This window comes from Echeneis naucrates, chromosome 17 (genome assembly GCF_900963305.1).
Source record: "Echeneis naucrates chromosome 17, fEcheNa1.1, whole genome shotgun sequence".
NCBI lineage: Eukaryota > Metazoa > Chordata > Actinopteri > Carangiformes > Echeneidae > Echeneis > Echeneis naucrates.
In genome coordinates this window covers 997,366-1,019,162 of record NC_042527.1, presented here as the reverse complement: position 1 = coordinate 1,019,162, position 21,797 = coordinate 997,366, and the positions used below count along the sequence as shown (strand labels likewise).

Here is a 21,797-nt window from a genome sequence, read left to right as displayed (position 1 = left end):
AGGTAGTGGATACTATGCTTTTTGGTTTTACAATGGCCTGTTGGCTTGTTTTTTAAGACTCACCTTAGGCCAGAATGAGAAGGCAAAGGTGCGGTCCTGTAAGGCCTGTAGTGCAGAAGTTTCTGGCAGATCGTCAGGACAAAATCCATCTCTGGTTTCATCACGGGCCGATGTGCTCAGAGACGCAATACTTTCCTCATCAAAGTTTTTCTGCTCTGATGCAGCACTCACTATGAAGGGAAGGAAAGTTATTCTGTGATTATTTAAAAAGGGTTTCCAATTTGTTATCAAAGGCCCAAAGTCATTTTATTTTCTCACCCCTGGCTCATTAAGAGATAGGCAAGTCACTAAGGGAAAACACCAGAAATAAGCCTTTGGCCAAACATGGTATCAGCAACAATGGTGGTCGAAAGCCAGGACAAATGAACAGATTAACAACGAAGATCTTAACACTCAAAAGTACAATTAAAAAACTGTTTAATCATTACCTCCCCCTAAATCAATGACATTGACTACTTCACAGTTAATGCCAATGCAATGAACTTACCTTCAGCCTGGGAAGATTTCTCTGATTTGTCATCTTCATCCATCCTGTCCTCCTCTTCCTCCTCTGGGCTCTTCTCTGTGTCAGCTGACTTTGGAGATTTAGGAGACTCTGGGTTTTCCTCCTCTCCATCCTCCTCAGCCACAGTCTTCTTGTCTGGTTGTGCTTTGGGAGAAGAGTTAGGAGGCTCTGAGGCCTCTACGATCATCTCCTTCTGGTCCATTGAGGAGTCAACAGGAATTGAACTCTTGTCCTCTGTTGGGCATTTTTCTTTTACTGATGATTTTGGAATATTCTCTTCTCTACTCTGCTCCTTTTTCAGCTCTTGGCTGTCCATTTCTTCATTTGGCTGGGCCTCTTCATCCTCTTTCTTGACTTCCTTTGTTGGTGAAGATGCTGCTTCATCTTTCCCAACGTCTCCCACATTTTTCTCCGGTTCAGCCATTTCAGTCTTTGTACATGGATTGCTGTCTGCATCTCCTCCCTCCTTTTTCAGCTCCATCTCCACCTTCCCTTCCTCATTCTTCACATCATTAGCTGCAGCTGCAGCACTTTCCACCTCAGCAGAGGTGAGGAGAGGAGCAGAGGTGCATTCTGCTCCCATTCCAAATTTGGTGCCCTCTCCCTGGGTTCCTGTGTTGACACCAGCCACACGCTGGCTTGTGAACCGCTGGTGGGCCTCAAGAAAGTCCAAAGTAGGGTCATTTAAAATGTGATAATCTGTCCGACTCACACCATGCTTAGAGGCTCCCAGAAGGAGGTCACGGTCGTGGCGGCCACATTCCCACCACTCTGGGAGGTCTGAAGATGGCTGGCAAAGCTTGAGGCGCTCAGAGAGTAGGGGGTGGGTGAGAACCTGCTCTCGGATACGTCGGAGCAGCTCGATACGGTAGAGGGTCCGAGAAGCACGCTCTTCTGTGATAGGGTCGATGATCAGGGTTGGGTCTGGGAGTTCTGACGGTAAAAAAAACAAAAAACAAAAAACGGAGGAAGTCTTTAATAAAACATTCAACACGTTTCTGCCATGCAACTTAATTAATCTCTACAGTTTAGTGAAAGGAAGCCTTCCAGTAAACTCAAAGATAATGTACATTTCCCCTTACCTGTTTCAGTCTTGACCTGCATTCTGCAGACTCGTTTACACATGGCGATAAACGAGTAGTAATATTTCTCCAGGCTCTCATCAGTTTTCTTGTCCAGTCGGGCGAAGGCCCTGAATTGGGACCAATCAAATTTCTGGCGCTGGGTATCAAAAACAACACCAAAGGTCGAAACAACTCGGTAGAAATCAGCCTCCTCACGACGAGTCCATCTGACGGACAGGGAGAGGGACAGGAGGGGGGAAAAAAAAAAAAAGGGTGAGAAAAAGATCCAGTTACCATATTAAAATGCTTTCACTGCTGCCTGATTCTTTTCATTAAACTTCATTAAATATGAATATTTTATTGTTAAATAAACCTAATTATGTAACATCAACTCTACCGTTGCCTTCTCTCCTTGTAGTACATTGCTCCATCAGCCATCAGGGAGCTTGCAGTCAACACTGGTGAAGTCTCTGGTATTAGCTGTCCACCTTTGGCAAAGTAAGCACCTCCTTTTGCCAGATATGGTGTTCCTTCTGTCATGAAGACTGCTGCTCCATCTTGGATATAAGCTGCCCCTCCACCTGCCTCAGTAACCATGGAGATGGCCGGCAGGAACTCCCTGCGGCGGCGACGGCGGCCGTCAGGTCGGTTGAGGGCCTCCTGGCGGAGTTGTTCTCTCCTGTTTGAACGCTGGTAAGCCGTGATAAGGCGTCGCAGTCGAGCTGTCAGAGCTGAGGCAGCTGGCCAATAAAGCCGCTCGTTGATGCCTGAAGCTCCACCCACAATAGCTGCACTTTGACTATTTTCACCTGACTTTGCTATAGAGAAGAAAAAAAAGTGCAAAGGTTTAAGCTGAACAGCTGCAGCATTAAAAAAAAAAAAAAAAAAAATCTGAAATAATAAAATGGTATTTTCACTGTAGCCAGAGCCACAAGTTTGGTGGTTTTCAGTCATTATTTGTGCAAATGTAAATGCTGACAATACACTGCCATGAGATTGGCACTCCAGACAATGACTGCTAAATACTTGCCTTGGACCCTTAAGTCATTTCAAATAAAATGCATGTTCAATATTGTAGGTGTACTAGTCACTTTTACCCATTCTTTATGCATCTTTTACCTTCAGTCTCCACTTCCACAGTGTCATCTTTGTCATCCAGTGGAGAGTTAGTAAAGTCGTCTATGTCATCTTTAAAAGGCATGCGTAGTGGCTTGTACTCTGGATCCTCATCCTCACTGTAAAGGAGTCAGGGGACAGAAAGAATTAGCTGAATGTTATGAAAGATTGGACACAGTGAAAGCAATGAAATGCAAGAGTCATCACCCGTCATTGACATTTTTTGGGCAGAATGGAAAATTTGTGGTTATTTCATTTGTTTGCTTTGACAGTAAGAAGTACAGGTAGATTCAGAATCTGTCAGATTAACACTCGAAACAGACCCCCCCCTTAAAAAAAAAAAAAAAAAAGCAAAGGGGAACAAAGACACTTTTGGTCAGTGAAGCTGACTCTCTTACCCCTCAACACCATCTGCCATCATGTCAGAGCCTCTCTGCTCAGCGGCGATAGCCTTGGCATCAGGCATGCCAACCCTCTCCAAGAAACACAGGGTGGGGTCGGCTCGCATCGAGTTGTACTTCTCATAACCTTAAGAAGATGAAAAATGGTGAGGATTACAGAAATGTGTCTGTCAAGGTGTAAAGATTTACAATTTAGTATTCAAGAAGGGGTGCACATCAGAAGGTTAACAAATCGACACATTAATATACACAAACTCCTCAACAGGAGGGTGACAGAGGTTGTCTCTTTTACATCACTTGTACACAGTTATGCCACACACATGGCATTCACATTAAATGAAGAAATAGACAAAAACTGCAGCAGAAGGGCAGACCCCAGGACCCAGCTGCTGACAAGACAGACAGCCTGTGTGTGTGTTTTTGTGTATGTACTCTCGCCTCTGTTCTGCATGTGTGTGCCTATCCAAGTGAGCCTGGAGGTGCTCATTTGTGTCAGCGAAACAGCGAGAAAGACAGATAGAAAGGCAGAAAGTTAGACAGATAGGTGTGTGCAAAAGAGGATCAAGATGAAGAGTGTGTGTCATGTCTGTGAAACTGAGCTAGTTGGTGTGAAAAACTAAGTGTGTATATGTATGTATGTGTGTGGGTCTATGTCCGTTAGGGGCGTTGAGGCAGAACTGATTAGAATGTGCAGGTCCTACTGAGACACACTGGCAAAGAGGGGTGGGACGCAGAGGAGCGGGACCGGGGAGTGGGGTGGTAAAAAGACGACAGACAGACAGGACTGGAAGAAAAGAGGAGAGGACAGGTGGCTGGAGAATAAAGGAGAGGAGGAGCAAAGGGGACCATGACCACAGAATCACACCACCTCGTCCTCAACCTTTTCCATCCCACTATCCATTCACACCATCACAGTTCAGTTAGGAAGAATGCTGTTATTTCTCTGTCCCTCATAGTTGTGTCTGCCCTTCCCCTCCCCTAAGCCTCCATAGTAAATGTGAATTATGATTAACTATGGGCAAGTCCTTTTGTATTCTCGTGTGTGTGTCCTAATAGAACCATAAGGGGGGGCAATGATGGACAAATTATGACAATTATTCTTAATTCATATGAATGAGGGCATCCACACAAAACAATTAGCCTTGCCTGTCTGTCCCTGGGAGTCACATTTAGTCACCCTGTCTGCAACGAAAAGGAGGTCACAAGGACACTAGCAAAACTGGCACATCTTGCAAATGTAGCAATGTAAAAATGTATTATAGCGTTGAGACTTTGGACGTGCAGCACACACACTCACTTGTAGCCAGTGGTGAAACCAGAAATCATAGTTCTGGTAGCACACTGAGTCTAACAGCTGCCTATTGTGATTGCCATAGCAACACCAATCGACTGGTGGAAGCAGAAGTGGGCGGTTTGTGTTTGTATATGTTTATCCAATTTGACTGTGACATGTTTATGTCTGCCCTGCCTGAATGATGCTAACTAGCATATATGCCACTTCCATTGGTCTTTTAGACTTGTTCTACGTAATGCTAGAAGATTTAGGTCTATGTAGGTTAAGCGCATCTCTTACCATGTTTGAAGACACCAATGAGCAGGGATTTGTCAGCCTCACTGTCCCACCAATCAACTGGGACTTCAGCATGGAAAGGCTGGGGAATCCAGATATCCAGCTCACTGTGGCAGGACAAACAGATCACATTACTGATTGTCAAACTTAACTAGCAATGTGTTCAATTTGCTTCAGTCTTGTATTTCAGTAATCATAATGAGGAAAAGAGAAAAGGGAAGCACGGAAATTAGATTATGATCCATTTCATTGTAATCAAATTGTACAAACTGTTTGCTGCCAAGCGGTGATAAAAACAAGTATTCAATCATTTGTGAACAGCTGTGTTCAATTGCATGACATAGCTGTTGTTAACCCCTGGTACAAATGATGAAAAACGTCAATGTTTAACCTTCCAATTTAAAACAGCACCTAATTACAGCGTTAATGATCTAAACAGGAAGTAGTGCTCAGTGGCATCTTTTGTTGCCATGACAATGTCTTCATTCATTTTCAACTGCTTATGCCTTTCCGGGTCACAGGGGATGCTGGAGCCAATCCCACCTCACACTGGGTGAGGGCAAGGTACACCCTGGAAAGGTCGCCAGTCCATCACAGGGCCAACACACAGAGACAGACAGAGACAAACAACCACTCACATTCAGACATACGGACAATTTAGAGTCCCCAGCCAACCCAAACTGAAGCACTGGGAGGAAGCCCATGCAGGCACGGGGAGAACAAGCAATGGGAGTAACAGTGCCAACCACTATGCCACTGTGCTGCCCAATGACAATGTCTTGAAACTTTTTATTTGCTAAAGAGTGTCATTCCGCACCAAAACAATTTCAATTGTATCATCTTCAAAGCAATACTACAACAGAGTCACTGGTCAGTCAGCTGGCTATTGGCAGAGGTTGATAGTTTATGTTACACAAACAGCTACACACAACAACAGATTGTTGCAGTGGAAGTTCTTCATTGTGAGTGAGACAATGCTTGTCATAAGTAATGCCTATGAGTTCAAAGGCAGTCAAGGCAACAAACTTAATTTGAAGCTTGAAAATATCGACCTACTGAGCATGTCCAATTTCAAGAGCATAATAAAGGTGAAAACAGCTATAGCTACTGGGCCACAATTTTATTTTAAGAAAAGTAGCTGTCAACATGTGAGAAAAAAGGGAATGAGATTGCTAAATAGTGTGAGGGCTTTAAAAGATGCTGGAGAGTTCCCCAGCACCTCCCAAAATCAGCACCTTGGAGAGTGCCTGACAAATTAAGGTCAGCACCAGGACCAATAGCAGCAGATTCAAAGAGGGTGAACAACAAAAACAACACATGCATGGTTAGGATGCATATTAAATACAATCACTCCAGTATAAAGGCAGCTGGTGAGCAAACCTTTCAAACATACATAACTGGTTTAGTGAATAATGAAGACTTTGGCTATAGAGAGAAAAGGGTACGGGTGTAGGCAAAGTTAGGTAGAGTAGGGATATTCAAAACAGTTGTAGGCAGGAACATATGATGCTGTATGAAATTCATTGAAATTATGCTGTATGGAATTCATGAAGAAACTATTTGAAATTACAATTACACAAGCAATCTAAAATGGTGTTGCAGACAAATAGGCCACTTAAAAGATGAAATAATTTCTATAAAGGAAGTTTTTCTTTGCCACTGTCACCAAGTGCGTGCTCATTGGGGGATCTGTTGGGTGTCTAAATCATTTCATAAAGAGTTTGGTCTAGACCTGCTCTACATGTAAAGTGCCTTGATGTAACTTTGTTACGATTTGGTGTTATATAAAAAAGTCTGATTTGATTTGATAAAACAAACAAACAAAAAAAAAAAAAAACAAAAACAAAAACTGTTATACTCGACAATTTGGATAATAAAACCTGGTTAAATAATGTTATTCATCATTGGATAAGAATAAATTAATTTTGCACAATATGAAACCCCAATCCACCCCTTCATAACACCATAACCATAGAGTTTTAGCAATGCAGAGTGAAAAGATGACTGGGAACTTTGCAGAAGACATAACTAAACGTGCCAAATGACGGGAATTACATGTTGAACTGAATGTCTGATTTTTCTAATTCTTTCTAAGATTTCAGAATTAAATGTGACGAATCCTAGTTTTCATACTAACTACAATTTCTACTCCCAAAATGTCAACCTTAATTCTTTCCATTTATAAATATCATATTTTCCCAGCCTTTCATGTGGTTTCCTGAAGCATTGACTCTTTGTTTAAATTATTTTCAGAATACATTGCCAAGTTTGGAGGTGTTATCCAGTCTAAACCAGATATTTGGTCAGGAATAGCATAATTTATGCAAGTAAATAAAGAACTGAAAAAAGGATAAATTCAGAATGAAAGCACCAAACAAACAAAACACCACCACCAAAAGGAGTTTAAAAAAAAACAAAAAAAAAAAAAGAAAATGGTGCTTCTTGCTAGTTATGGAGAGAAATCGGTACAATACACAATAGAGTAGAAAGTATGACAGTGTCAGGAGGAAAGAAGAAACTGGGAAATAGTCTCTTATCTCTGCAAACAGCAGCATGCGCGGCCTTGGCAACACACATACACGCGTGCGCGCCAAGACTGGCATGCTAAATCCCCCTGGCATATGTTGGCATGATAGCGCCCCGTATGCTCATGTCTGGTACACGTACACACGCGCACACACACACACAGTCTGTCACAGTAGCCATTGGGTTGGGGAAGGGGAGTGGGGGAGTGGGGCGGGGGAAGGTGGAGGGGAATGGGCAGTGGGTGGGGGAGGTAAGAGGGGAGTGGGGCAGTGGGTGGCTGAGATCAATGGGAAGTGCATGTGCTCCAAATTATAAATGCATTCACATCTGGGTGAAAGGGGGAAGAGAGGGGGATGGGAGATGATCACAGGCTGCAATACATTGCAGAGCAAAAGAAAGATGGATAGATGCCAAGAAAAGTGGGCTGCAACAGAAACAGATTGAGGAGGCAGTGAAGGAGCTGTCAATATGAGATCTAGGAAATACTCAAGGTGAGGAGCATATCCAACCTTCACATCAACATGCGTCACTGAGACACCAAAAGAAATAAGCATCAGCCTATTAAACTGTGATACAAGCTTATTTTCCCCTCAATTACTTTTACCTAAAAGTCATCTAGTACAGAGAAACAGTACTTCCTCAGCCCAAGTCGAAAGACACAGGAAGTTGTATGGGGCAGCTACTAACCTGGATTCAGCTCCTTCCAGGATGCGCTCGCCCTGATCGCCTATGACTTCCTGCCTTAGGTAATAAAGCATCCTCACCCTCAGCAACACCCTGAGAAAAGGGAATACAGAAAAAGGTTAGTGAAGATGTTCTTTAGTGCTCTAAATCTGAATTGTCAATTAGATTTTTTCAATTCAATATTTTCTTCATATTAAAGAAAAACTGAAAATGTGGAATTAGCAATTTTTTGGCATTTTGTCCACTTAGTCATTTTATATATTCATTTATTTCAGATCATTTGTCTATTGAGGGACATTTGGGCTATAAAGATTAAATTGACCTCGATAAAACTTTTTATTTTTGATAAAAATCTTTTTGTTTTCAGGTTAAGTAATCAATTTCTACAATTCATGTCTTACTTTCTTTACTTTTGTTGAATAACATTTAGGGCTGTCAATTAAAATTAAAATTCTAATTTTTAAATCAGATTAATCTCATGACCGCTGTGAATAAATTTAGATTAACCACAAAAAAATAATTCATTATTGTGTTTCATTTTGTTGGGGCAAAAATCTCATGAAAGAAGGCAATATATAAATACTTAACATGTGTTTATTTAAACTAAAGAGTAGATGTAGTGTCCAGATTGCAATATACAAATAAAAATACCAACTACATCATATTTAGAAACCACTCAATTTATTTATTTATTTTTTTTTAGTAAAGTGGCCACTCATCAGCTGCTGAGACAGAAGCTGACCGCTTGTTATGTTCAATGTTACCTAGAGTGATGAGATATTTGTGAGCCAGCAGTGTCTGCTTTTCATGAATTCCTGAACGGGCTGACCACTAGGGATGGAAGTATCGATACGTTGATCACACGCAAATCATCTGACTATCGATTAATCAAGTATCGATACTAATTAATAAATTGTAAATAAAAGTGCATGTGTCACTTCTGAATCTTTTATTGCAACTTACTCTGGGGTTTTATGCCACCTCCAAGAGACAGTTCTGCACAGTAATCCTCCCTTTGCTCTGTACTGCGGGCCACCATCGTGGACAGTGACTTATGCCAACTCCGTTTGGACAAACTTCATTCGCGAATTGCCCGATATGCATCGCCAGAACAGTGTCCCCCTACCTCCTTTAACACTTTGAAAAAGGTCTTGGATCTTTGATAATGAATAAGTGGGATGGAAAATATTTTGAGCTTGTCTTCAGCTGAAACACAGGTTACAAAAAATAGACTAGACTTTTTGCTTATTTTAACTATAAATGGGACAGAAACCGCTGGAATTCCTCTAATAGGGAACTTGGGGTAATTTGAAGTGTGGCAGTGCAAATGTGCCACCAGAAGAAAATGCAATGTAAAAGGGTTATGGTAAAATAGATGGGCATCTCGTGTGTATGACTTACACATGTTTTATAAGACCTTGAAAGGTTCTCAGTAGAGTGTATCGATCCACCAAGGAGAAATATTGATAATTTGGAAACTTTGTTACAAAGTTACAATTGGAAAAACTCCCAGGTCTGCTCCAAAATGGTTAATCTTTAGCCCATGACCGCACCCTTCCAGAAAGTTTGGTGCAAATTAATGAGGAGCTTTTTGTCTAATCGTGTTGCCAAGGACATACTGAAAAAAAGCGTAACTGCTTTGGCAAAAGGGCATTATTCCTCCAGATTCTCATTCAGTCAAAGGCTAGAGAATGATAGTCAGATTTGATCTTCAACACTGGACAGGCTTACCTCTGGGAGGTCTGCTTCACTGTAAACATTTGTCACTAGATTTGTCACCAGGATTGAATGCCAATAACAGTGAGGGGGAGAGAAGAAGGGGTGGGGATCGGAAGCTGGGGAGGAGGAGGAGTAAAGGCCTAAAATACAACTGAAGGGATACAGACCTGTGCTTGCAAGAAGGGAACGTAAAGTTATGTTTTGGGAGGTTAAAGACAGTAATTTCCAACTCATTCTGCAATGTTAGTGCATCAAGTTGCAAGTTGGACAAGTTGCAGTGTGTGTGGTTGTTGGCAGGCTGTGTCTGCTCATCCATCATTGTGCCAGGCCTGATTAGCCACACAACGCTGTGCTTCAGCCTAGCAGATGGCACCACATAATCACCCCCAAGTGTGTGCATTTGTGTGTGTGCGTCTTTCACCCACTTCCAACAGGTCTGCCTGCCTAGCACCTGGCCTGGCACAAAGCCAGACACACACACACACACACACACAAACATGTACACACAAACAAACAAAACTTAGCCCCTCAAGAAAGAAGGAAAAAAGTCTTAGAATTTAATCTGGAGGCTGAGGAAGCAGATAACCCTGACAATAAGAGAGGACTGACCACAAACTAAATTTGTGTATGAGCAATGAAGATGGGGCAGCTGCTGCTTCTTAAGTTGTTTTGTATGGGTATGGACACAAATCATATCTGCAACGTGTGCATGTCCTGGTTTGAAAGCCCCAGTTCTGTCTACAGTAGTTTGGTATTCATAAAAGTTCTCAGTAATTTTATGACACTTATGATAATTTTATGAAACTGTTAATGGCGCACCATTTCAGCTACTAGCTCAGGGTGTTTCAGGGGTAGGGTGTATGTTTGTGTGTTGTTACTGTTATTACTTGTTACAGTGATGTTTCAGGTGTCTCTTATAGCTATCCTCTTGCAATAAGTGGTCAGGATTGCAGCTGGCCAGCCAATCAGCTCGTGGAGTCTGTGGAGGGGGCACTGCGGGTTTCCCCTTCTTACCCTTCCTACCCCGAGGAACTGGAGTTGAGAGACCTGGTGTGGGGATGAATTCATTGAAATTGTTTTTGAGAGACTAGACATTAGTGGAAAATGTCAAATGCCATTTTAAGGAGTACATTTTTAAGTGTTATTTTCCTGAAGTGCAATGTGATCAGATTAGTCAGATGTGTCTATCAGTGTTACCCGAGTGGTTGGTCAGTGTCCTGGTAGACCCATCTTCACTTGGGGTGATCAGGTCCCAAATGAAACTTTTAATATTCTCGTCTCCACGATAATGCAGCAGGCAGTAGGCCAGCAGGGCTCTGCAGATGGTTTCCACGTCGGTCTCCTTTAGGGGGCGCTTGAAGCGACCATGAGCTAGGATGTCAGTCCACCGACCCCAACTAAGGAGATAGAAAGAGGAGATGAGCCTTTAAGCATGCATCTGTCTATACCTGGTTTTAAACAAATACAAGCAAGCATAAAGCACTGGTTAAACAGAACAGAGAACTCTGCAACAATGGCACTATGACCCATGAGTATAATTCAATAATATATACTAAGATACAGACTATAAAATAAAAATATTCCAAAATATGAAATGACAAAAGATGTTACTATAATATAAAATGACATCCTATAATGCAAATGTCATGTTGAGTGTTTAGACAGTAAATGTTTCACAGTGGTATTTTACCAATTTAAACAATGAGTACAAAAAGCCCAAGTATTGCAAAATTTAAGTTTTCTTGATTATAACTTCCTTTTTGTGTTTTGTACACAAAGGGAAACTGTGATACAGTGACTGACAGACTGTTGTAATTCTCAGCCATAGAAATCACTCTTATGACCCTGATCTTTCATGAGTATCCACACTAGCCCAAATCATTTTTTCTGCATCAGATACATCTACAACACCCCAGGAACATACACTGATGTTTGCTGAGCTCTCATCTCTCTCTGTCAGTGTGTCTCCCCCCCACCACCAACTCCAGAGACTGAGCCACTAAAGGCTGATGTGTTGGTCTGGTTCCCGAAATTTTTCCACTGCTGCTCCCCAATCATCACTGAACCATGTGAACCAGTATTACACTGGACTATTTCAGAAAGGGTGAAAGGGTGGGATGAGGGGGAGTAAGACAGAGATGGCTGATGGGAAAAGACAACAGTGCGCTGAGCAGAGAGGATGGGCTCTGTCAGTGTGTCCTACAGCCTGAGGCAACAAGACGAGACTGTAACCATAACAATGCTGACATCTCACTAGTAAAACTCTCTCTCTCGCTCACTCACACGCACGCCAAATCAGCCATGAAAATGGCCTGTTCACCAGATAATCACTATCTGCGGTAAGTGTGTCAATTCGCCTCTGTGTGCAGTACACTGCTATCTCTGAAGATTTGATGCAAAATAGATCTGATAATTGCACAGTTCGTTAAATTTATTTAGTTCTCCTTAAATACAGTGTTGATAGGAATTGTCTGAAATTGGATACAATAAATAATTACATTGTTTTACAAAGTATCTGATGCTGAACTTTAGTCAGCTGTCTGTATGTGCGATTAAAACTTGTCCCATGCTCTCCAAGATCAGTGTGTGATTGACGTCAAGCATGCTCACTCGAGTGTATTTAAGCAGGATTTTGTCAACAGCAGAGCTGATTATGGGTTGTGTGTCAATAGCCTTGAGAAGCAAGATTTCTGTGTGCTATACCACTGCAAGTGCAGGTTTGTATCATTTAACAGAGTGATAGACTCTGATGCAGGACTTTGCACCCACCAAAAGCTCATTGCCGTTTGCTCCCTCCTCCATTGAAGGTTCTACTTTAGTTATACTTTGTTGCAGCACAGTACAGCACAAGTTTCTTGTGTTTACTCTAAAAAAAAACTCAATCTTCTACTATTTTTGAGTAGGAAACTTGAGTGTGTGACAGACCCATAGACCAGCAGGTTCTTCTCCACCCTGAAGCACTCTGATCGAGGGTAGCCCTGTGTTTTGTCTTGGGGTCGTCGTGGTTTGGATGAGGGTTTGCTTGGTTCGTCCTCATCACTCTCCAGCTCGGAGAATTCCAGCATCTCTTCCTCTTTGACACTGCTGTAGTGCCGAGTCTGCTTCCTCACCCTGGGTGTATCAATCACCAGCGTGTTCTGGGGAGAAATTCATAGAAAACATTATGTCTGTACTGTTTGTTCTTTAGCATGAACCAGGTTTCAATTAGAGTCCCAAATTTCAAAATATGTTATGGTACACTCCTACGATGAGGCCTATTAGTAAATTTCAACTCTGTGAATCATGTGAATATACAGCAGCTTTGAGCAAATCTGATTAATTGGATACTCATCCCCATGTTATTATGTTGTCTAATGAATTACATTTTTATTCAATTAATAAGATTTTCCCCTTTGAGTTCCATTAATTTGTGCAAATAGGGCAGTAGTTGGTTCTAGAATAATCTCACAGCACTGAAATCATTTCCATCATCACAAAAAAAAAAAAAAAAAAAAAAAAAAAATAAAAAAAATAAATAAATAAATAAAATAAATAAATAAATAAAATGCTGCTGTAAGTGTGTCAGTGGAGGGTCCCGAGAAAACAAGTAGGCAAATATAAAGAAAGAAGGAAAGGAAGAATACCAGGATGCGTGTGTGCAAGAATGTGACTGAGCTTCTGTTTGTGTGTGTTTGAGTGCTTGCCTAAGTGATATCTCTGTACCCTCCAAGCATCTGTGCTCTGTTAAGTGGAGCTAAGCAGCTTACACACACACACACACACACGAAAGAGGTGATTTTCAACTGTCAATATTAATCTCTCCCTGCCTCCCTGCTGTTTTCTCTCTATCAATCCACCTCTCTCCTCAACAAATTACCACTACTAGACCCCCTTCAAGGAGGAGACACCACGACTTGCGTATTTGCAAGACTTCTTATGGATGTGTGGTGTGATGTTCTCTCTCACTGGCTTCATGGCTATATTATAGTTGTATTCATGAGTGGGGTTTACAATGCAGGTACTTGTGTTAAAGGTATTCATGTACAGCTGCAAATGTATGTGTGTATGTGTGCATTACTCGTCCATTGATGGCATCCAGGTCCAGCTCAGCTTTCTTGGCCCACTTCTGCCAGAAGTCTGGATCTTCAAGCGAAATGTCTGTTCTGTTGCCTGTTGCAACAAAACTGGCCTGCAGACAGAGGAAGAGATGACAGTCAATGCCATAGAGTCATACTTATTGAGACAAGCCAGTGTGTGTGATTCAAATGTTTTTCAAATGTTTAGAATGACTAAAGTTTTTACTTTAGCAAATGTAGAACCCTTTCCCTCAGATTCAATGGTGATGGTGTGGGTTCGTCTCTGCAGGATTTGGTCAATGTCTTCTTCACAAAATTTGGAGCCTTCATCTTCTTCATCCATGAGAGCTCCATATGCTCCCTTTCTCAGCAAGTCTTCGATCTCCTTCTTGGACAACTGCTGGACCTGTACCAGATGAAAGAGTTTAATTCCAGGACAAATGTGTGATTGCAAATGGGTAAGCCAATTACAACAAGAAGATTCTGAAAGGTGCCAAACTGGGAAGATGTGTGCTTGTCGGATGAGTCTTACCCCACTGTTGGCGTTTTCCCGACCACTCATGCTCTGCAGCACAGCTTTGTCGAGTCCCAGCTTCAGGCTGGCCTTGTCAAACATCTCCCTCTCGTAGCTGTTCCTGGTTATAAGTCGGTAAATTTTGACAGCCTTTGACTGGCCAATACGGTGACACCTGGCCTGGGCCTGACGAGAGATTTTAAAATTCAGCCCATGAGTTTCATGTGAGGACTTATCAAGTTCAGATCTAAGAATGGCTGACGGAGTAATTTTGTACCTGCAGGTCATTCTGAGGGTTCCAGTCAGAGTCAAAGATGATGCAGGTATCTGCTGCAGTCAGGTTGATGCCCAGTCCTCCAGCTCGTGTGCACAATAGGAAAACAAAGCGATCGGAGTCTGGTCTAGAGAACCTGTCGATAGCTGCTTGCCGAAGATTACCACGAACTCTGCCATCAATACGCTCATAAGGATATCTGCACAGAGATTTGCAAAGATAAAATCCTAACACTCTAGTTTACAAGCAATATCTCTCTACACTCAGTTCAGCTGTGTCAATAGGATTGCTCACTGTAAACCACTGGGTCCAGCACTTTGACACAAGAGCTGAAAAGAACTTGTTATTGAATGAGTCTCAACGTGCTGTCAAGGACAGAAAGTAACAGAGCTCATTGAGATTTTACATCCCATAGGGGATGAAGAGAAGTAACTAAATAAAGTAATCAACTGCGTCATCTAGGTAAATGTAAGTACCCTATCAGTCTAATTATCAGAGAATATCTTTGTGCCTGGATCGACAATAGGACCACAGAGCCTTGATGAGAATATTGCCACAATATAGTGATCATGACTCTCTGATTTACTATTCATTTACTATTTGTTTTTAAATGCACATTTTTACCGTCTCTGGATCAGGTAGTCCTCCAAGATGTCCAGGCAGCGGACCATCTGACTGAAGACCAGGACTCTGTGTCCACCAGCCTTCAGTTTGGGCAGCAGCTTGTCAATGAGCACTAGCTTGCCGGCAGCCTGGATCATGGCCTGGAGGGCCATGTCTGGCATATCGGCACCACCTCCATGAGTGTCCCTGAATTCCTCAATGATCTTCTCTTCTGCCCCTAAATAACAGAAAACAGCAGTAAACATTAGGTTTACTGTCTCTGTATTGCAATGTTGTGTCAGTTGTCAAAGAGTCTGTGGGCACCATTAATGAGGTAGGGGTGGTTGCAGCATTTTCTCAGCTCCATCATAGTGTTGAGAAGGTTGGGCACACTGGCTCCCCCACTGCCTCCTCCTCCTGCACCTCCCTTGGATAGGAAGGAGAAGTTCTTCTCCAAAATGGCACGATAATATTTCTTTTGGATGTTGGTCAGCTCCACCTAATAACAACATCATTTGTTTCAGCTTTTATTTCTTGAGTGATGAGCAGCATTTCAAACACGAGATGAACCAACAAAATGATGTTCATTTCCTCAGATTTACAGCGGAACAACTGAATAGTTGTAATTTGCTGAGTTTTACCTCAATGATGGTCTCCTCCTTAGGAGCCAGGTTTTTCTCCACATCCTCCTTCAGTCTTCTTAACATCATGGGCTTCAGGATACCTTGTAATTTCTGAACCTGAAACACACAAGAGGTGTTAACACGTGGAGTGGGAATGCTGCAAATTTTTATTTTATTTTATTTTTTAGTTGTTGGTTTACCTGTTCTTCAGTCTTAAGGTCTCCAAATTCAGTCATGAATGTCTGTTCAGATGGGAATCTCTCAGGCTCCAGGAAGTTGAGTAAGCTGAAAAGCTCCTCTACTGTGTTCTGGAGGGGAGTTCCTGTCAACAGGACTTTGTGCTCCTGGAAATAGTCGAGACAGGAAAGACAGATTTAGAGCTTCTAAAATTGATCAGTCACCTCTGAAGCGGAGAAGGTGAGATTATATTATCAGGACATAGTTAATTCTTATTTTAACATATAACTGAACTCTCAACTGTAAAAAGTTTGAAAAGCTTTCACACCTCTTTTACCAACTCCTTTATTCCTCTCCCCACTCACCATGTCCATCATTTTGAGTCCTTCCAGTAGTTTGCAATTTCTGTTTTTGAGACGGTGGGCTTCATCTATCACCACACAGCGCCATGGTATGCTGCGAAGCTCTGGACAGTCCGCCAGAATCATCTCAAAGGTTGTTATCACGGCATGAAACCGATACGCTCCCTTTATTATCTTACCCTGGAGGGAAAGAGTTAGAAAGCAGCAAAAGAATAAAGGTCATTAAAAATAATCCAAAATGTTAGTTCTTGACAACTTTATTCTATCTTACATTGTTAAGCTAAAACAGTTTTAGCTTTTAGGTCAGTAATAACTGGGCCACAGCAGCTCCTCAATTTGTCAGGAAAAGCAGAGAAATGCTCTGAAATTAAGACTTAATATCAAGTCCCACCATCTGCAGTCAACAATGGTGTGATTGGTTTTGACTGTGTTCAACTTGCTTGTGTTGTCTCAAGTTTTCAGATGCAAGTACTAAGCTACAAGTTCTACATGAAGAGGTTAACGTTTCATTATCTGACAACAAAAACCGTGGCCTTCAACTCTGCATCAACCCAACCCCTTTTCATAGTCTAAAACAAAATATAGCTGCAGCAGCTAACTGCAGAAAAGGCCACTTACAATAAGACAAATGAAAAATAAAACAAAAAACAAAGCTTGGAGAGGAAAGTGGACTTTTATAGCATAAAAGCACAAGTGCAAAGCTTTACTGCTTCAGTCCCTGTTGCAGGATGATATTGGTAAATACAAAGCAAAATAAAATGGTTTTGAAATTGCAGCCAACAGGGGACTCATGATCGGAGCACTTGGCACCAGATCTTCTACAAATGCTGGTGCCAATTTTCTACACCCTTTTCCCCCCTCCACAATTAGCAGGTAAACCCAGGTTTTTTTGCTAGTTTTATTTTTATTTTTTTTAACCCCAACTTGGGTTGACTTTATCAAAAAAATTAAATAAAATAAATAAAAATAAATAAAGCTAATAAATTGTTTTTCATGGCCAGTAAATATGCATTTCTTTTAATTTATTAGCTGTTTAACATAGCATAGGATTTATACTTTGACCTCAGTGGGCAAAAAACAAGTCTATGAAAATAAAAAAAATCTTGGCCTGGAGGTGAACTGTCTACTGCGCGCTCTCTCTCCACAACTTTCCCATCCGACTATATTATCAAAGCAATAGCCACAATCATCACTTTTGTGTGTCAACCCAGTTCATGTTTCAATGGTTACTGGAATCCGAGAATTACATTTTGGAATGCCTGACAAGCACAAGTTCATAACATTGGTATTCACTCATTACAATTTTCCAGCTATGATTATTTAGTTGATCATCATTTAATGATAGACAAGATTCTCTTATAAAATCCACTTTTGTGATAATTATCTGTTGCTTGTGTCATACCTGCACATCTCTAAAGTACATCTCGTAGGCCTGGATGGTCTTTCGGCTTGCCTGGCTGCCGTGGTAGACCACTGCATTGAGCTCAGTCCAGGTCCTGAACTCTCGTTCCCAGTTGGGGATAGTGGAGAGTGGGGCGATGACAAGGAATGGCCCCTCTATGCCCTTCATGTAAATCTCATAGAGGAACGTAATGGACTGAATGGTCTTCCCGAGACCCATCTCATCTGCCAAGATACAGTTACGTCTGGAGGACAGAAGACAGGTAAAATAGTTAAACACACAGGCAGCATGTTGATTCTGCTTTTCATACTTCACTTAACTGTTCAACCGTTAGCCTATATAATAGTTTAAAAAGAGAAGTCCCATGTTGGCCCTGCTGTAAAACTCCATGACTGTTGGATGAATGTTATTATCATTATCTAAATGAACTAAAAGATTTTTCCTCGTTTTATTAATGCTGCTTGGAAATTTCCAAATCGGATAGGTTGGCTTGCACTTTAGTCATTGAATATGATACTCAAATGCTCAACAAATTAATAAATAAATAGAATTTAAAAATAATCATAAATCACTGAATTTAGTTTTTTCTGTCCTTGATTAAATCGTTTGTTTCAAAGGTACTTGAGAATTTGTGACAAAAACACCCACTCCCTGGAAACAAAATAACGCACCTGGTTCTAAGCTCAACTTCAATCTTTACTGCCACTGTCAGAACCTGGGCACTAATTGTAACAAGATAAATTTATTGGTGACTTACGAGTTGTACCAGTTGAAGGTGAGCCAGTTTAGGCCTTCTAGCTGGTATTCCCTGAGTGTGTTGCCATTCCTGTATTCTCTGGAGCTCTCTAGTTTTTTCCAGTCGGCTGCAGGAGGCCGATCCTAAGCACAAAAATGTGAAATGATGTTAAATGACAATTAGGATCACAAATTAGAAATGCTACATATTATGATTTTGAAAAGGAAGTAAATGGATTTAAAAATAAAATTGTTTCACAGCAGCATTTAGAGCTCAAAGTCCTTCAGTTACTCATGTACTTAACATTGACTATCTGACCAACAAATTCATTAGGAGCCATCCACCAGAGAAGACATTTTCTGTTAGTCTGACCGACACTCCTCTAAGCCATGCTAGTAGCTAAAAATACAACTGTGTCCAAATGTACTTTATAATGGAACACTTCTATCATGGTCCTAAAGGAGAAACAGTAGACAACAGTTTAAAAAGATAGACATGGGGAAAGAAAAGAGGAAAAGATCAGAACCAGTCAGACAGCTTCTGTTCAGCATTAAACACACTGTTAGTGGTTTGGACTGGCCACAGCAGCAGGGCGTGTGTGTAAATGTGCAAGACCACAAGAACGTGGCCCCAAGGAGAACATTAAGGGAGCTGTAAATCTGCAGGAGGAAGGACCAGGCAGCAGGCCAACACACACAAACACATACATACACACAGCTACCAGGAGGCTATGACACTGATAGCACCCAAAGAGCATTCATCAAGGGAGACACACACAGAAGACTTACCACTCTCTTAGTGTTGGGTGTGCGTGCTGCGATATGTTCATATTCCTCTATTTTGGATTGCTCAATATCGGCCTTCAGCTCCCAGGTGGAGTCCTCGTAAGACAGACTGCACCATTTCACCAAGTATAGGGTCACCGTCTGCACGCACAAAAACAAGATTTGGTCAGTGTAAAAAGACACAGGCTCAAACCCATGAAAGATGACGAGAGAAAACAAAGCACCTCTCCATTTTCATCTGTGCTCTCTGAAATGTCCAGGACACGGTCCACCTCCACATAGTCTGGGTTAAAAGGCTCATCATCCATCTGGAAATAAAGTTTACAGAGAGTTAGTGCTGGACTTTTCCCTGAAAGGCTGGCTTACACACCATATGTTGGGCTGAGGTCAGATGGCTCCATATTTGCAGCAAATGACTGCTCCAAACTTTTCATATGAATCTATTAGTGTGATCAGTACATTATTTAAACAACAGGTATGAAAGCATTATTGTGGTTACAGACCAACACAGTTTAATACCGGACAGAGTAATTGATGTTGATTTAGGAGTACTTTGGGATTAGAAAGTAATCTACACCTCATCAAGATCTGATTCCATTTAGTTAACACTGCCAGTCTATCATTTCCAGACCAAATAAAATTTGCAAATCACAAACCCCTCTCATTTTAGATCAACGATTTTGTTTGGCCTGATTATATGGACATGGAAAATTCTCTTTCATAAATCCCATATTTCTGTTTTTAATTTAATATATTTTCAAAAATTCCTAAAATATTTTTTGAATGGTACTTGGATCAGTTTACTGTAAAATCTGGTGTGCAAAGTGAATTGGTCTGTAGAGTGTAAAGTCAATCAAATCCTTTATTTGTCCCTCTAGAGGCAATTTCATTTCACACCCATTGTGGGTGTGGGGTGTCACAACGTGCGTCGCACCACCGAGTCAGGACCAAAGTAATTGAACTGTAAAGCTCAGTTACCTCAGTTATGAAGTTGTTGAGTTGCTGCTTAGCCTTAAACCTCTTGACCTTCTGGTGTATTCGTTTGTCCTTCTCTAGCTCCTCCAGGTCTGCCCAGCGGCAGTGGAGATAGGAACTGATTTAAAAAAGAAAAAGGGCAAGAAAAATCAGTCATTTATATCGCTTATAACAAAGAGATTGCAGCAATGTCACTATCTACATAAATCTGTCATTAATGATGAGTTCAGGTAGTTTCAGCACTAGCTTTAAGATTATAAGACTGAAATGGGACAATAACTCCAATCATGTCACCCACTGAGAAATTTTCTTCTGGGTGACGTGTGGTAGCATTAACTGGGGGAAAAACTAAATACTCTTACATTGTACTCATGTATGTGTGGATTGTGACATGTCTCAATCTTGGGATCATAAGAAAACCTGAGTTTAAATTAAACTCATTAAAACCTCATTTTTGTTTTTTGTTTTCTACTTTATATGGGGCTTGTGCAATCGCAATAATATGGAGGATTACTTTTGAACTTCTGAGTATTTATTTCACTTTCTGCTTACAGATGTCTTACTGTGCCCAAAATAATCTGTCTGGTCAAATAAAGTTGCAAATTTTGTCACACTTTCCCCTGTGAAGACATTGGTATGAATTGAAAAAAGTTGGGTGGAAGGGCTACTGTGAAAGACAAGAGATGGTAAGAATAAAATAGAGCTACTCACAATCCCTTGAACTTGACATAGAACTCCTCTACCTCCATTTCCTCCCCCATTTCCAGCTGAAAAAAAAAAGTTAATAATCACTGTGAATATAACAACTGCATGGTGAAAGAGCAGAGGTGGCTCATCGATGTTAGTCAACATTGGGTTAAACTGTTGAAGTATCTTAGGAGCGGCCTGTTTCTCACTAGACTGCCTGTCATCAATGGGTCTCACAGAGGGGAAATTAACTGATTCACATTGTGTTAGATTCATTATCATTTACTGTTTTATGTAACAAAACTATTTTTTTCCTTAATTTCCTTCAATTTTTCCTTAAAGAAAAAAACAAAAACAAAAGTGCATCAAAATAGGACACCTTAAAGACGTGCTTCCTTAAATCAGCCATTATGACAGTGTATTGCATGTGTATAAGAGGAAATACCTAAACAGTAGCCCTAAAAAGCACAGCTATCCACTTCCATTCACACACACACACACACACTATTACAACTGTAATGCCATGAATCATCAATCACACACACATGCACACCCTGCCTGAGGAAATGCTAGCTTGGCGTCTGGTGTAGCTAGCTTTGTGGTTTTGGCTGTGCGCCAAGCCCAGGGTCAACTCTGAATGGAGTTGTGACAATGTGTGTGTGGTGGAAGGGATGTAACCCATTGGCAGCTGGCTAGCAAAGGCAAGTTGGCTAGTGACTGTTACGTGCATGCATGTGTTGGCTCAGGCATGAGCTCTCTTAAGACAAGTCATCTAAAACAAAGCCGGCTATTCTCTCTGACACAGACACACAAACACTCAATTTGAAACACACACCCATCTCACACTCAAAACACCAAGCACTGAAATACAAGAACTCTTGTCTCCGCTTACCAATTTAATGTGTGTGTGTGTGTGTGTGTGTAATCTGCTTAGACCAGCTGTGGAGCAGCTAATCAGA

At 41.3% G+C, this 21,797-nt stretch overlaps 1 protein-coding gene across 1 annotated transcript in view; it reads right to left on the bottom strand.

The window, feature by feature from the left end:
- chd7 (chromodomain helicase DNA binding protein 7) overlaps nucleotides 1–21,797 on the bottom strand; it is a gene marked incomplete at its 3' end in the record, with an annotated part of 62,670 nt that overhangs the window by 5,065 nt on the left and 35,808 nt on the right. Inside the window, exons 8-33 of the mRNA XM_029524631.1 lie at nucleotides 20,863–20,918; nucleotides 20,155–20,269; nucleotides 19,401–19,484; nucleotides 19,180–19,317; nucleotides 18,413–18,534; nucleotides 17,656–17,899; nucleotides 16,257–16,433; nucleotides 15,915–16,058; nucleotides 15,733–15,831; nucleotides 15,416–15,590; nucleotides 15,113–15,329; nucleotides 14,492–14,687; nucleotides 14,233–14,400; nucleotides 13,927–14,106; nucleotides 13,703–13,813; nucleotides 12,571–12,782; nucleotides 10,843–11,042; nucleotides 10,533–10,692; nucleotides 7,930–8,019; nucleotides 4,720–4,823; nucleotides 3,144–3,273; nucleotides 2,749–2,864; nucleotides 2,027–2,447; nucleotides 1,648–1,856; nucleotides 548–1,498; nucleotides 64–230 (exon numbers count right to left, since the gene is read on the bottom strand). Of these exons, the coding sequence (XP_029380491.1) occupies nucleotides 64–230; nucleotides 548–1,498; nucleotides 1,648–1,856; nucleotides 2,027–2,447; nucleotides 2,749–2,864; nucleotides 3,144–3,273; nucleotides 4,720–4,823; nucleotides 7,930–8,019; nucleotides 10,533–10,692; nucleotides 10,843–11,042; nucleotides 12,571–12,782; nucleotides 13,703–13,813; nucleotides 13,927–14,106; nucleotides 14,233–14,400; nucleotides 14,492–14,687; nucleotides 15,113–15,329; nucleotides 15,416–15,590; nucleotides 15,733–15,831; nucleotides 15,915–16,058; nucleotides 16,257–16,433; nucleotides 17,656–17,899; nucleotides 18,413–18,534; nucleotides 19,180–19,317; nucleotides 19,401–19,484; nucleotides 20,155–20,269; nucleotides 20,863–20,918 (4,986 nt within the window). The remainder of the gene's footprint in view (nucleotides 1–63; nucleotides 231–547; nucleotides 1,499–1,647; nucleotides 1,857–2,026; nucleotides 2,448–2,748; nucleotides 2,865–3,143; nucleotides 3,274–4,719; nucleotides 4,824–7,929; nucleotides 8,020–10,532; nucleotides 10,693–10,842; nucleotides 11,043–12,570; nucleotides 12,783–13,702; nucleotides 13,814–13,926; nucleotides 14,107–14,232; nucleotides 14,401–14,491; nucleotides 14,688–15,112; nucleotides 15,330–15,415; nucleotides 15,591–15,732; nucleotides 15,832–15,914; nucleotides 16,059–16,256; nucleotides 16,434–17,655; nucleotides 17,900–18,412; nucleotides 18,535–19,179; nucleotides 19,318–19,400; nucleotides 19,485–20,154; nucleotides 20,270–20,862; nucleotides 20,919–21,797) is intronic.